Source organism: Haplochromis burtoni, unplaced genomic scaffold, assembly GCF_018398535.1.
Source record: "Haplochromis burtoni strain Fernald_Lab_line unplaced genomic scaffold, NCSU_Asbu1 Contig_388, whole genome shotgun sequence".
NCBI classification, from domain to species: Eukaryota; Metazoa; Chordata; class Actinopteri; order Cichliformes; family Cichlidae; genus Haplochromis; species Haplochromis burtoni.
In genome coordinates, this window is record NW_024582749.1 from 379,954 (window position 1) to 396,389 (window position 16,436).

The 16,436-nt window shown below is 41.7% G+C and overlaps 1 protein-coding gene across 2 annotated transcripts in view; it reads right to left on the reverse strand.

Moving 5' to 3' along the window:
* The window catches only part of svep1 (sushi, von Willebrand factor type A, EGF and pentraxin domain containing 1), a 124,052-nt gene that overhangs the window by 34,071 nt on the left and 73,545 nt on the right, over positions 1 to 16,436 (reverse strand). For both annotated transcript variants that reach the window (XM_005944564.3, XM_005944563.3), the window contains exons 4-7: positions 12,323 to 12,481; positions 10,404 to 10,583; positions 7,518 to 7,697; positions 4,516 to 4,710 (exon numbers count right to left, since the gene is read on the reverse strand). In XM_005944564.3, the coding sequence (XP_005944626.1) occupies positions 4,516 to 4,710; positions 7,518 to 7,697; positions 10,404 to 10,583; positions 12,323 to 12,481 (714 nt within the window). The remainder of the gene's footprint in view (positions 1 to 4,515; positions 4,711 to 7,517; positions 7,698 to 10,403; positions 10,584 to 12,322; positions 12,482 to 16,436) is intronic.

Genomic DNA, 16,436 nt, shown 5'->3' on the forward strand with positions numbered 1-16,436 from the left:
CGTCCACCAACATACCTGCTACTGACCCCAAATACGTACAATTTTTAAGTAAATTGGCTAAAGGTGCTGTTGACATGAAATTCTTACCAGATGTTTGTGATTAGGTACAATAGTATGACCACCAGGTCCTCCATTTGCTACCACAACAGCCCTGACCTGTCGAGGCATGGACTCCACTAGACTGCTGAAGGTGTGCTGGCACCAAGATGTTACCAACATATCCTTTAAGTCCTGTAAGTTGTGAGGTGGATCGAACGTGTTTGTCCAGCCCATCCCACAGATGCTTGGTTGGGCTGAGATCTAAGGAATTTGGAGGCCAAGCCAACACCTCAAACTTGTTGTGCTCCTCAAAACGTTTCTGAACCATTTTTGCTTTGTGGCAGGACAGATTATCCTGCTGAAAGAGCCATCAAGGAGTACTGTTTCTATGGAAGGGTGTGCATGGTCTGCAACAATGCTTCATCATTAGACTAGATCTTCTCCCATTCTTCTATGGTCTGGTTCTGATGCTCTGTGTATTCTGACACCTGTCAATTTGAACCACATTGAACAATTCCAGCTATGTGAGCTACAGTAGCTCGTCTGCTGGATCAGACCACACGGGCCAGCCTTTACTCAATGTAAACCAATGAGCCTTGGCTGCACATGATCCTGGCACAGGTTTACCACTGTTCCTCCCTTGGAACACTTCTGTTGCTGATCAGTGCCGACCAGGAACACCCCAGAGAGATGCCGTTTTGTAGATGCTCTGAACCAGTTATCTAGCCATCACAATTTGGTCTTTGCAAAACTCAATCAAACCCTTACAGCTGCCCTTTTTTCCTGCTTCTAACACATCAACTTCGACAACAAAATGTACACTTGCCCCCTAATATATATCACTAACAGGTGCCATGATGGAGAGATAATCAGTGTTATTCACTTCACCTGTTGGTATTTATTCCAACATATTTGCACCGCTGCACCTATAAATATGCCACACATATTGTCTATTCGGTTATGTAAATTGAGAACAAAGAAAGCCCAATTCTTTGTTTGTATGCTACACATACGTGGCCAATGAAGCTGATTCTGATCATGAATCATGTAGCAGTAATCTGATATTGTGACAGAGTGAATTGCTTATATGTTTTTACAACTCTATGAAGAGAGCCAAGGAAAAAAAAGTATGTTTTTGTTTTGCACTCTAAGCTCGTATGATTTGTTGTTTATGTGAGTATTGTAGCACTCTCCAAACACCTCATAGTGCAGAGGTAGATAAAAGTCAGAAAGGCTTTGAACAAAACCAGCTTTTGGTTATAAAAGTTAACTAAATCAGTAAAGAAAATTTCCAGCTGCTGGCCAATTCTTTTTGTTTTCTCTACTCAATCTGTTTGTACTTTGATTGTTTGAAGGGAAAAAAGACAATTCCAAGATAATTATAGCCCTCTCTGAGCAAATTAGCTAGAGTTATGTTGGTTTGTAAATCCACTGGTAAAAAGCAGCTCCAGCAGCCTGGACGACTACTTGTGAAGACAGTGCCACGCAACTACGACTCAAATGTCTGTGCCACTTAGAGCTGGTGTTTGCTAAGGTTCAATAATTTATCAAAAATAAATAAACCTCATATCAAGTGTCTGTCAAACATTTGAAAAACCTAGCTTTTAAAAGCTATCTGCACAAAGTTCAACGCTTTTACTTCGATTATAATAGTCATATCCCTTAGATAATGCACAAAACCTCTCATTGTTCCAGCAGGAAACAGCTAGGCACTGTCAGGACGAAGTTTAGCTTTATTTGGAAAAAAACCTTCAGCAGTCCACCTGCTTGGCTGTCGGAGCCACCGTGACCCTTGCATGAAACATTTTCTTCCTTTGTCTCATTCTTCATACAGCATGGTGCAATAATGAGAAGCCAGCACAGTTCAGCTGAACGCAGTTCAAGCCTGCAGGAAACGAGCTCAGCCTCCAAGAGCTGATTTCTCCCATCGATCGGCGGTGGTCATGCCTGTTGCGTTATGCAACAGAGCTGCTCCCATCTGGACCCGATGACCCATCCACTTAGGCATCCGTCTCCGTTAAACACTAACACACTTGAGCTCAGATCGAATCCCTTCATCTTTATAACAAGGGAAACATATTTCACTCTGGGTGTCATCAACATGACGTGAGGGGAGGGGAAGGCCAGAAGCTTTAGTCGAACACTCATCTTTGTAACAACTTTTCTCGCGCTCGTTATGTGCCGCCTATATTGCAGCTCTCCTTCTTGATTCTTTCCAGCTAATTTACATTTTCTTTTTTTTTTTAATATCTTTTTTCTCCTCCCTCCAGCCCATTTGTGTCTGACAGTATCAGAAAAACTCATCTTCTCTCTGCCATGTCATTTTAAAACACCTACAGATGACTCATCTTCCCCTCTCACCTCCCCGTCCGCCTTACCTCTCCCCTCGTTTTCATCTTTATGGCACCTCTTCCTCTCCTTAATGATACAAGTTCCTTCATTAGCAAACTTTCTCCATGAGGAAATGAGGGTACTGAGGACATTTGGGGTGGGGTGGGGGGACAGAGAGCAGTTCTGCACCACCTGTTTCACCTGCAAGGCATCTGGAGTACTGCAGTCTGTTATAATGATCTCCAGAGCCCAGTCTGAGCTGAGGGGATAGACTCGAAAGCTCGGACACAGTATGGTTTGAGTTAGTGACCCGAGGTCTGCTTTAAGGGGGGGAGATTAGCTTCATACTCGCCTTTGGAAGAGCAGAGAAAAAATAACAGAATGGAAAAATTCTCACTCCAAGTTTCCTCTTGTTTTTCTTTTCATATCATCCTCTTTCTCCATTTATTCTCTATCTTCATGTTTCACTCTTAACAGCACTTCTATTTCTGAACTGCAAATACAGCTCCCTGTTAAAAGCTCCCACCCATTCATGCCATATAAAATCAACTTTTGACCGCATTTATCACATACGACACGCAAAACTACTAAAAAAAGGTTGGCAGTCAGATGCGGCAGTGATTTCAAGTCAAGTTTCTAATAATGCTGTATCTTGTTTTTCACAGGAATGAAATGGTCTTAAACAGAAATCTTAATCATGAGGCCTCGGGGGTGTTTGTATATTACTCAGTATTGGAGGGAGAAATGCAAAATGCTTTCCTCTTCTTCCCAACTTTATGGCTAAATAATCACCTGCTAATTTTAACCTCACACAAAATGACAAAATGGATCCAAAAAGTTCTGCTACCCTAGCAATGAAGCTTATTTCAGCTCCCATATTCACAAAGGGTCATCACAGCAGATGGCTTTGCATATTTGATTTGGCAAATGTTTATGCCAGATTCCCATCCTGACATAACTGGGAACCTTAGCTTATTTAAATTTGGGCAATCTCACCTTCAAGGTCTTCTCTTTGTGTGCCTCTGGACTGCTTCCAGCTTAGCTTCAAGGGATTTCTGTTCTGACAAATTGCACTTCGGCATCTGGGATTTTACCTTTGCAAAGTTAGCAACAAGTAACTTCTCTGTCAAACTGCCTGAAGTTTCACTGGTTATGATAGCTGGGTCTAGACCTACAATACAATTTCTTCAGGGAAAAAACAACTGTAGCTGTCTATCTATAATGCAGGAATTCTTCAACCACAGAAATACACTCTTCGGTTTTCACCTGCCCTACTCATCATATCATTTGACAGCAGGAGATCCTGCAAGAATCAGGAATGCACAAGTGATCCAAGCAGGAATCACAAACAGTTAAAGTGGTACAAAAGTGATAACTCTGAAGCATACATAGGCTAAATTTAAATCAGATGTGTTTTTTTACATTTTAATTGGCAGAGATGCAGAACTTTTTGACCACACTTTGGTGTACCGACGTGATCCTTCTGCATCTTAGAAAGACAGGAAATGTCTGTATTTTCAAAACGACTCCTTTACATAGTCAGGTCTATAAGTATCTGGATGTCGCCTCCATTTTTTCACACCTCATTGAGAGTTCTAGTGAAGTAGGAATCTAAGTTTATTATGTGCTTAGATTGTCCTGGATTAATGAGGGAGCAGACCTAACCTGGCCAATTGTCCAATTACTTTTTAGCCTGTGAAAATGGGGGACTGTGTATAAAAAAATCCTTAAAAAGAACAAATCCAAAACAAACACTTTTTTTAAGCCCTAAAGTCTGCACGTCAATCGCATCTTGATTGTTTGATATCTTGACTGCACTGTGGTGGCAAAATTCCAACAATACTTCTGGACCTGAGCATACAGGCCCTTCTTCTACTCCAAAGTCATGTGGAGAAACAAAATGATCAAACCTAACTGTAAACTCCATCATTCAGCCTCCAGAGCTTCAAGCAGAGGGGTCTTGGCCTCTGTATTTTTTACTTCCTTGTTACAACTGTAGAGACAATTTACAGCCACTGCAGCTTTGACCGCTGCCCTGACCTTAGTCCTGCAGAAAGGAAAGATAGATTCCCTCTTTAGGAAAAGACACACACACACACACACACACACACACACACACACACACACACACACACACACAGTTACCTGTGCAGACAGCTTTATAGACATTGGCTGTCCAGTTCCCAGAGCTCAGGCACACCGCCTTCCTGTTCCCCTGGAGACTGTAACCTGGACGACAGTTGAGGAGGCAAACAAAGCCTGGAGACACTGCTCTTCTCCCACAAGCAGGAGGGGACAGAAAGATGTTCTTCAGAGTCACGATGGGAGGGCAACGCACCTCTGGGTGGGAAAGATCAAGAGACAGATTATCAATCTGTCTCTTGTTTGTTATTAAAAGTAGCTGAAAAGATTTCCTTATAAAGATAAAACTGGGAAAACACTGAACAAAAGAGTGGAAAAAAAAATAGAGTTGGAAGATCTCGACCGTGTTTCCTGTGTGTTAACCGAATGTGATAAAATCTTCCTCTGAGCTGGCTCCACCATAAACGGCAACAATAAAGCTATTCTCGGCCGCTGTGTATCAAAAACTGGCACGGAAACGACAAACATTTGGTCGGAAATCAACTTAAGAAAGCGCTGACCGCAGGGCTCGTACACAGGAGGCCTTTCAAGCATTTCTGGAGGCCAGTGTGGCTTTTTTCTTGATGACGGATAGATCGTTTTCATTCTCTCCCTCGCTAAATCTCAGTTTCATTGGCTCTAGCTGTAGCTGCTTTGCAGGGACAGCTCACTCCGAGGGATATTCGACATCGGGGATTACAATCGGATGAAAAAAAAAAAAAAAATCTATCTCAGCATCCTCTCAGGGCAGCCGAGCTGATCCTCTTTCACCACAGAGCAAGCAAACACAGAAACAAACCAACGGCAGCCCGCAGAGTCCTCTTAGTTGTGCTAAAGTCTGCAGGAAAATGCAGAGGTGGCCAAACAAACAAGCAGCGGCTCACTCAGTGCAGAGATTGGAGTTATTGATAAAGGAATGGAGAGAGTTTTTTGGTAGCAGATGGTTCAGGCGTTTTTAAATAGTGCATCTAGCTGGTTGGTTGGAAGTGAGTCAGCACCGGCCGGAGATTTGTGGCTAAACGCTCTCACACTGTCCCTTTTTTGTGTGTTCGTGTGCATGACCTGGGTGCTCTCTGTGGTGGGCACTAGTGTGTGCGACTATTTTGACTTAACTATCAGTTTTGGAGTGTGTGGGTAATTTTGTGTTGTGTATATGTGGTAACTGTAGCTTTGCTGTGAGAAAGCAGATGTGTCTTGTGCCATGGCGGGTCTCTGCGCAAACACGCCCCATATGTTTAACCGCTGTATATGCGTGTTTACATACGCTTGTAAACTACACCGTTTTTTCATAGGAACCCAGATCGGGGCCATTTGTTTGATAGATTGTCTTTGTGTTTTTTCAGCCAGACACGTTTCAGTAAGCAGAAGCAAAACAAATCATGCGAGCGCTCAGTTGAATGATAGTCATGCTGCAAGACATATTTACTGTCAGAGAGGACTGCTGTGTATCTGAGTGAAAGCAAGGCTGGGAAGATTTATTATGGAAAACAATGCTAATTCAATAACTGCATGAATAAATCGGATTTAACTCCACAGATGAAGGAATACTAAGACTTTGACTGAAGACAAGTCAAGATGTCGCTGTAATAGATGAATTCTCTTGGATACGATATGACGAGGGTTATTAAACTGGGAATGAATTATTTTTAGCCCAAAATGGGGAAAATACAGAATGTGCCACTTTGTTAAAGTCCTGGAATAAAACAGTTTGGTGCCAAAAACAAAACCACACTTGAGCACACAAAAATAACTGAACAGGCAGCAGGTTATGTCTAAGCAGCAACATCCATGGCTGAAAAATTAAGCCAACAAAAAAAGTGCACAAAAAAACTGTTCCTCGTGTGTCCATCACAAATACGCAGGTTTACACCCTGATAATAATACAAATTGACTCTTCGTGGCAGCTGGGAGGAGTTTAATTTCTATAACTCACCAGCTTAAAATGTAATTAGACCTAAAGTTTACAACTAGCTGTCACCTCAGCTAATCTGAGTGCTTTCAGGCTGTTTGACTTCTAAGTGGTGGATAGAAAAGCCAACACAAGGCTGCTCCTACATGCTGAAGGCTAATGTAGGAACTCGGGTTTGAGTCCATCCCAGACTAATCCCTGCATATCATTTCCAGCACTCTCACGCTACTGTTCAATTAAAGCTAAAAAATCCAAATAAAGAACATAAATCGTACATTTTTAGCTACCTGTAACACGTAGAGCTGATTTAAAAATTGTATTTGTGTTCAAAGCTCTCTATGGTTCAGCTACATGATCTTTTGGCTTCACTTTTTGCCTCCGTGACTTCTCTCGGTGCCCAAATCAATGCTTTAGCTGTTATTGGATTTTGACACTATTTATTTACAAGCCCAGCTCTGATAAAGTTGGGACGCTGCGTAAAATAAAAACTGAATGCAAAGAGTTTTATTTCCATTTTAAGATGTGACAACTTTTGATCTTTAGTGTATTTGTATTGTTTGTACTGCCAGTGATTAAAAGTCTTCAAAGATTTACGCTAATGAATATTATTCTGAAATTATTCCACCATTTGTAAACACAGTTCTTTTGAATATTTCCTTCTCTAAGATGTTGTTTGTAATATCCAGTCACATTACTGACCTGTTAACAGTTAACCTAATTATTTGCAAGTCTTTTTAAATGGGTTAAAACTCACTTGATTTCACTGAACCAGACCTCTCGACCACACTTGATAACATTAACAGTATACTGCAAGTTTCAGCTGGAAACGTAGCGCTATAGCACCGAAAAAACAAGATGCTGGCAGATGAATCAGTAAAGCCAAAGGTTCAAAAACTCTCAATGCATCATCACAACCAGCTGTGGGGCATTTTTCTTTTTTTATTCTTGCAGTGAATGTTGGAGTCATGTTTTGTAACATGCTTTCAGATATGAGGTTTAGAAAAGCCACTGATATAGCAAAACGAGCAAATTAAACCCATGACAGCACGAAGCCGAGTTTCTCCATCTTACTAGGACACGGTGTGAGATAGTGGCTGACAGTGGAGTGAAAGCTTACCCACACACCGAGGTTGGGGCCCACTCCATTGGTAGTTTGCCTGGCAGGTGAGTTCGGAGTCTCCCTCTAATCTGTAGCCCCGATCACAGCCCACCTGACACACCACCCTGTAGGAGCCAAAGCTGTTGCTGCAACTCAGGAAGCCGTGCTGGGGCAGGGACAGGTGCGGGCAGGAGCGTACTGCAAAGATAGGAGAAAATAAACAGAAGAACCCAAACCAACAAAACAGAAAAACAAAATCTGCTTTATTTATTATCATATTCAGCTGGATCTGTATCTTCTGTTGCTTGGGTTTATTTTGCCACTTCTATCTATTTAATTTCCTGTTGAGACACAGAGGGAACAAAAGGTTCAGAAAAATAGGAAGTGTGGCCTCGAATAATGACAAACAGTGACAAACTGTACATTTCAAGATAACTTAAACACAAAATATTTGATTATTTTGTTTGCTGTAACTGTTAAACACCCACAACGTGCAGAGGAGGAGTAAACTGCAGGGGTGTACAGCAGTATGTGTTTGCTATAAACTGTGACCTATGACTTAACCCAAAGTGTGAAAGTCCCGAATGAAATAAACAAAGAAAATCCTGGTGTGTGTGTGTCTGTTCTGAGTTATGCTGAGGTCTAGAAAAGGGTGTGTAGTGTGTTATTTCTCATCACCATCCATAGACAGACAGGCAGTTCAGAGTAGACCCCCCCGTCTCCCCCAGGGCTTAACTAGCTGGGAGGTCCAACAGTATGTGGTAAAGACTAGACTCAGAGTAACACATACAAGCAGACATATGCACACACACATAGGAAACATATACCCAAAGCCACATACTATAAATCTTCAACACACACCCTTTAGTATTCAGTGTCTTGGTATTTGTATGAGTCACGCTGCTGCCGCTGCTGCCTTTCTGTTAAAACTGGCACTTTCCTCATTAATCTTTTGACCTTAGCTCTCTCTTCTCAGCTTTCTTTCCGTTCTGCTTCCTTCCGCGCAATCTTCATCCTCTTTCTTCATCCATGAGCAACCTCTCTTTAATTGAATCCTCCCCTACCTTTCTTCCTCTCAACATCTGGCCTGGCAGAAAAGCAGTAGTCTCCCAGTAAACGTTGATTCCTCTTTCAGTCTAAACACATATGATCTCAATCTATGCCGAGAGAGCTTTACGTGCTAACACACACCGACTGTGACTTTTAGGAAACTCAAAGCAAATCAGTACAAGAGATCGAGACACGTCTTACATCTGGATGAAGTGATTTAGGGCTACAGAAATGTTTATAAATGCTGGCGGGCGTCAGAGGCGAGGCGATGCTTTGATTAGGGTTTAATGAGGAATTATATGAGATATGGTGTGGAAGAACCTGCTGCGATCAATCACAAAAGCTTCTGTGTTTCAGTGTCATAACTATGCACCCTGAGTACTGTATGATGAAATATGTAAAGCCCGTCAGACACATTTAGCTGCGACTATATCAGAACAGAGCAGCATTATACCACCATGCATTAACACTACAATCAATCAAGAAGCAGACTAATCAAAAAGCCTTAAACGATGAGAAGATCACTACAAAAATCTTTTTAATAGCCCATCTGACTTCGACATTCGACTACTGCCTCACTGTTTACTTTTCTTCTCAGTTTTTGAGATATGATGGGACATTAGGGTGCAGAGAAAAAGCTAGACTAAATACTGGCTTGGTGATATTTAAAATAAATCCACAAACGCACACACAAATGAACGCTGCAAAAAAGTACCGTACGTATATCATCGTGCCTGCTTTAAATGGGCTTGTGTTTGTAATGGCATGGTGTTATATGTCGGTAATTTATTAAAGGCCTCTCACTTAAAGCTTAATAATATAACGGGAACCTATTACGCTTGCTTCCAGCTGCATATTTTTATTCTTGGACTCTAATAAAAAAGGTCTGCATGAATCACAGTTCTTATGGCGCAGTCACACTAGAGCAAAAATATGACGGCCACCTCTGCGTGACTAGGAGTAAATCGGTGGCTCACCAGTGATGTCGTTACATTTTTGGCTCTCTGAGAATCTTTGCATATAGTTGCAGCAACCAACTGGTTACCCAGAAGCGGTTTGTGGAAACCCTCAAACTCAGGACGGATCCTTTTGATGGCAGGGTGATTGCTCAGGTTGTCTGATGGGAGGCAACCTGCCTCCAAACAACTTCACTCTGACTCAAGGGGATTGTCGTCAGTCTGCACCAATGCGCACAACTCGCCTGTGATGCATCTCTTGGTATTGGAGTACTCAAGTCAGCTGGTTGTATTCTGGTCATATTCCTACAGAAAAGGAAAGTTGCTGACCGCCTGCATCAATTTGCAGGTAAAATTGCCTCCCAGTCTGCAGTAACTACGACTCTATTTATGGAGGAATTTCTGGTTTCGATCTGTAAGCTTCAGTTTTAGAGTTGATGTGATCTGTTTGATTAGGATTTCTGTGTATGTAGATCAGTTCTGGTGATTCTAAATTGCCCATAGACGAGTAGTCCAGGGTGTACCCTGCCTCTCGCCCTGTGGCAGCTAGGACAGGCTTCATCCCCACCTCAACCCTGAACTGGATAAGAGGAAGAAAATGAATGATGGCTGGACGACCAAAACTGTGAAACTGAATATCTGATCCCTGAACTTTTGGTTCACAGACATGTACTTGGGCACATATGACAGAAAAAAAGAAAAACCATTTAATCAATCAATCAGCCAATAGTTGTTTTAAAAGAAAATTAAAAAGCTTCTTAAATATGCTGATTTTCACAGCTGTGTATATTTCTCAGCTGAAAGTCTTGAGGGATTTTTCATCAACAAAAGTTTCATTGTGTGATGATCCTGTGATGATCATTATTGTAATATTACATGCATCAGGCTTTCTCCTCACCTCTGCAGCTGGCCGGTGTCCCTGACCAGGTGCCGTCAGCCTGGCAGAGTCTGATGCCGGTTCCCTGGAGGTCAAAACCGGGCTCGCATCGCACACCACAGGCCGCGTCAAAGTGGTTGTTACATACATTCTGGACAAAGAAGCCATAATCTGGTGGCAACAGTGCTGGACAATGTATCACTGAGGAGAGGAGAGGAGAGGAGAGGAGAGGAGAGGAGCGGGTGAATTTTACATTACAGCTAACACACAAACTGACACACTATGACAGAAAGTTGATTTTGTTGATAAAAACTGAGTAAAAAAACAAGTAAGCAGAAAATTACAGCATATCGACCTTCAACACTCTATTTTCTCTTCCTGCCTGAGAAAGTAGAAAGCAGTGGATGACTGTGGTGATTAATGGAGCTCAATGTGTTCAGATGAACTGCTGTTTGGAAATCACTGGCTCATTCTTCGAGGAATGGGAGGACTGGCAAAATTACTGGATACATGATGCTGTCATCCCATACCTCTGAGGAATATCTTGTTTTTTTGTTCCAGCTAATTCACCAGATTATCACTTCATTTACTGCCCTTCATGTTTTTCACCAGTATTCCTGAAAGCGATTACAGGCCACAAATTCCTACTTCACGAAACATATTTCTCTGTTAGGAAGCATGTTTATACACATTTTAAAATGTGTGTTCACCATTACAAATCACATGTTGGGGACAGAATGAGAGCAGGCTAGGACGCTCAAGAGACTTTCAACCTAAAGAGTTTTTGCCCTGAATACAGTTAGAAAGATGTTTCATGTCTCATCTGAACGGTTTCCTCAGTTCTAATAGCTGTTGGAAAGCTCCAGGTATTTAACCTCTAACGAAGCTGAGTACCTGTGAAGTGGCTGTTTGTTGTCCTATATGCAGGAGACAAGTATAGGAGAATTAAACAGAGGAGAGGAAAAGATACAAGGAGGCAAAGTGGGAAAAAGCAGGACACTTGTTGGAAAACTATGGGAGCCACAAATTTCAAGTTCGTTTTTTTTTTATTATTATTTTAACTTCCCCCTGTTAGAATTGTTTTATTTTTTATTTTTAAAAAGGCAGAAAAAGGCTTCCATAGGAAAATGGGTTGGCTAATATGGGAAAAAACTGATAAGAACATCGGGAGGACAAACAGATGATCTGAAAAATGCAGGAATGAGACACAGGCAGAAGAATAAAAACAGGAAGTAAACCAACAATAAAAAGTCCCACTGGAACATGAAAAGTAATGAAAGCATGATGCAGAGAGAGGAGAACACAGAAGGCTCAGGATGACATTTTATTTAAAAAACACTGAAAACTCATACACAACACAGGTTTCATGATATCTAGTTTGTAGACAAATAAGATAGGATAGACTTTGTCCCTGAGAGCATATTCATCCTCTGCACCAAGGGATCAGATCAAATCTTTTAGATGAAGCCTGGTGCGATCACATTGGGGTTCGTACCCTCCAATATCCCCTTGTGATGCTTTGAAACAAACAGATAAATGTTTTGCCTTCTTGTTTTTGAAGCTTCACTCACACACACAACTTACTGCAGTTTTATATTGTATCATTAAAGCTCAGTGAATCTATCATAATCTGCGGTTCGCCTATGCAGATTAAGCAAAACATTTTTATAACAATTGTAATACAAGAATATTAAAATAATAGATGGTCTTGTAATAGAAGCTCTGGTTCAGGTGGGCTGAACAGGAAGAGTGCAAGTGGGGATTTTTGCATGTGAATGTTTTTGCTCATGCAAACAGCTTAATTAAAAACACTGTTCTTAAAGCTAGAAAACACTAAAAACACTGTGTAACTCTCAATATTCAGATCAGCAACACAGAAGAGACCATCATCCTGTTTCACACGTATCCACTTGCTTATTTAACGCATCGGATGCTTTTACCTTGGCAGGCCATGCCCATTGGCTTATAGCCCGGCTTGCAGACACAGTCGTCGGGGGAGGTGCTGCCAGGCTGGGAGGTGTGCTGGGCGTCAGGGCAGGGCAGGCAGGTGCTCACACCTCCCGGTGTTCCCTCTGGTTTATAAGTTCCAGGTGGGCATGCTGTTAAGATGAGAGATACTGCAGTTAAAAAACAAATCCCTTCTTAATTTAAACACAAGTAAGACACAAAGAGACATCTGGTAGGAAAAGCTGGACGGGCGTGTACAAAATGAAAGTTTTGCTGAAATGAAAAACTGTCTGACGACTGCAAGACATCGAAAAGCTTCACGGACAGAAGTGAAAAACAGCTTCGCAGATTTATGAGCAGACTTTAATCATTTTCATGTCTGGACATGTAGCAGTGGAAAATCTGGCAAATATGACAAAATGATTCTTCTGGCAAGGTAAAAAAGAAGAGTCCAGCTCAAAGTTAATTATTCCAGGCAGGGAAAACTTTTGTGGCACTGAACACCATCTTTATTACAAAGAAATGCAACAATCAAAGAAAGCTTTACGAGCATCTAAACCCAGTTATGCACATGGGAAACATTAGAAAATCCTTTTTGATCACCTGCACTCATTCACAGGATGCAGTGTGTTTCCTATTAGCATCACCTGAGTCGGATCAGGTCACAGCACGCTGTGAGGCTGAATGAGGAGGAGGGGGTGGGGTCGAATGAACCTCGTTAAACCTTCTTTTATTCATAGATCAACTTCTGAAAACGGGTGCAGTGAAAATGAATCAAAATAAAGCTACTTTCTCATTTGGGTTGTAATAAAGAGCAGATTACCTGATTAATGACATAATTCACTGATGTAATCTGCAATGACCTCATAAGTCTCTGATGTTTAACTGCTTGGAATTACCTCTAAAAATCAGATTATGATTATTTGAATTATGCTGTTACTGGGGACAAGGGCTCTTACCAGCTGTTATCTTGGTACTTTCTCACAAACGATTATTTGAGCCAGCAATTCCCATAATTCACTGTGATTACTGGTGTATTTTGCAGTAGACCAAATGAAATGTTTTGTTTTTGTTCCTCTGTATCCACTGTGATGGAAGCTGTAGTCATGTGATCCTTGAAGATCTTTTCAGTTATTTAAGATTGTACACAATTTACCATCACGTCCTCTGGTAGAGTCAGGAAAACGCTCCCAGGATTACCTGCAGAAGTAACCCTAACTAACTCTTGTAAAATCGAACCAGGTAGACATGAAGTCGGGCTCAGCCACAGTCCCACAGATCAGCTGATCTCAGTGCCAGACCACATTAGCTGATGGCTCACCCTTCTCTACATCATAACAGCAAATCTCTTACAACGCACAGATCTAATTGGTTTATTACCATTAATCCCAACCCTACACTACAACAATATAAATGTTTGCTCTTAAAAAAAGATCTCTGACGTCTAAACAACAAGCTGACAAAAAAGTAACTGAAATGTTTCAAAAACTCTTTATATTTTTAACAAAATATCGAAATATTTTTGAGTTGTCAGTCTCCGAAACACAGGGTTAGGGGGAAAACACAGATGATTATTTCCCTCATGGTTACATCACTGCTCCCAAATTGTCTGCTTAATGTCTGAAGCACTAATTTTAACCTGAATAATTTTATTGTATCAGATTCTTAATAAATATATTTAAAACAATACCGTCATGTCATGTGCTGGTTTCATATCAAATATGTGTTGAGACAGAGGTTCAGTGATTGGTTGGCAACCATGCGGCAACCATCAGTTGCTAGGGAAAAAATGTGTCCCAGACTGGTTGGCAAGTGGTTGTGGAAGGTTGCTGCACTGAAAAGCTCCTTGCGTTAGCTTTGGTCACCAGCAGTTCACCTGTAGTTTGTAACACCAACTTGGACTTTCCAACCTTTGCCAATTACTCGCTAAGCGGCAGTAAAGATGTGAAGAGTGCGATCTGGAAACGAAGACCATTCACTTTCAGAGTAAAAGCTGTACTTTTGACAAGTATTGGCAATAATAAGACACGGGTTTCACTTTGGAGGTGAACGCTCTCCTTTTCTGGTATGCATGGCTCCGTTTCAAGTGTCAATACCGCTCAGTGTTACTTAGCCAGTGTTTTCAGACAATTTTCGCATCTACACAAATTATGGGTGATTACGACAATCTGGTAGCAACTAAAGCAATGACTAGGAGGCTTTTGATGCACCACTCTCTTTGCGACTGACTTCACCCAGCAACCACTCGCCATCTAGTTGGAGAAGACCCCGTCCCCTAGCACTGACTCACCTCTGGGCCTGTGTAAATGAGGACTACAGCGGTCCTGACTAAACTATGATCATCATCGACAACCCCACATAATCACACCCACATTTCCAGGAATTACTTATGACTTATGAATAACTCTTAGTGTTTAAGTGAGATTGCGGTTACAAGCTGAAAGAGTCGCAAAGATTCATATTGAGAAAGGACCAAAATATTGGAGTTAATTTGTTAATATAACAGTTGTCATTTCATTCCTGGCTGCTGCACCGTTACAAATGTCACGGTCTATTCAAGCGCTTCCAAGAGTTGTTTGCATTAATTGGAAAAACAAATCCACAACACTGACGACAGCCAAATCACAACAGGCTCCAGAGAGGAGGGAGTTTCAGACGGTTTAATTTGGTGCCGTGTGTTTAAAACGAGAAAAATCATAAAGTCTCTAGATCCACACCCACACACATCGTTTAAACACGTTTAATACATTTTTTAAAAGTACATCCACGTGGGATATCTGATGGGATTGAAAACCCTTTAATGTTAGCACCAAGACTAATTATGAGCTTTAGTACTATTTTAAATAGAAATGACAGCAGTGGGAGCAGTAACGAGGTCTCCGGTTTTGTTAAAGAGAGACATTTAGCGAGCAGGTTTAATTATAAAGTGCAACAGAGAATCGACAGTACTAATATTCTTCACAACTCATTTACTTGCTGCTAAGCCAGAGGCCAGGTGTGACTTTCCACTGCTGAGCCAGTGCCAGCCTGGCCTGTCCCGACACTCGCTCCCTCCTCCTCGGCTGCTGCAGGTCAGCCAGGAGATGTTAACCGACTGTAAAGCAGGCACCGGCTGCTGGCACTGAAACGCACCCAGTAACCCACATCAAAACACACACACTCAAAGAAAAACCATGTGGCATACCTGCCCTGGTGCAGACAGCATGGGTCTGCTGCTCTCGCTTGATAACAAAAGCAGCTGATGCGTCTTCTCCTCAGTGTGTTTTTGAAACTCCGAGGAGGCATCTTACGTAAGACGTAACGACAGCTGAAAGTGTCCTCTCTGTGCGAGTCCTAGGGAATCTGTTTTACGGCTTCATTTAAGGTTTACAGGAAGCCTAGTTAGTTTTAATGTGAATAATAATTCACCCAGTGTGCAACAGTGGAAATACTGTATCTGAAAAATATAAAATTTCAGTTCCTGGCAGGATGCATGTGCTGGCAGGTAGAAATGCAGACACATACATGATGACTGTACACACACGCACGCACGCACGCACGCACACACACACACACACACACACACACACACAACACACACACGAGCACACACACACACACACACACACACTCGCACACACATACACACACACACAGTGTATAAGAGGAAAGGATATATGATGAAAGAACAAGCAGCTGTGACTCCTAAATAAAATGCTTTAAAAAATGGAAAGTTAACACAGAAAACTTTGCGAACTTCCTTTAAAATGCATCAGAGCTCCAAAAGGCAGACCCCATATGGATACTAATTGTATTTGGATCCTGCTGAATTGCACAGCAGTCAAAAATCTCATTTTGGGTCCGTCTGCTTATTGCCTATGGCTGTGAAGTAAACTCTGGTGCACTGTACCCTTCATTTAGAGAGGAAGTGAACCGTCAGCAGCCAGATGACCATGAAACAGAAAGATCCCGCTGTGTTGGGACTGGGCTGTAACCATGTGGAGGGACGGCAGCTGGTCAAAGAAAACTACTGTACCCAGTAATGATCTAAGGAAGGAGAAGAGACGGTCTCTGATCTGAAGCTGCTTATTTGAAGTTAGAGCAATGTTTGACTAATAATGAAGAGAA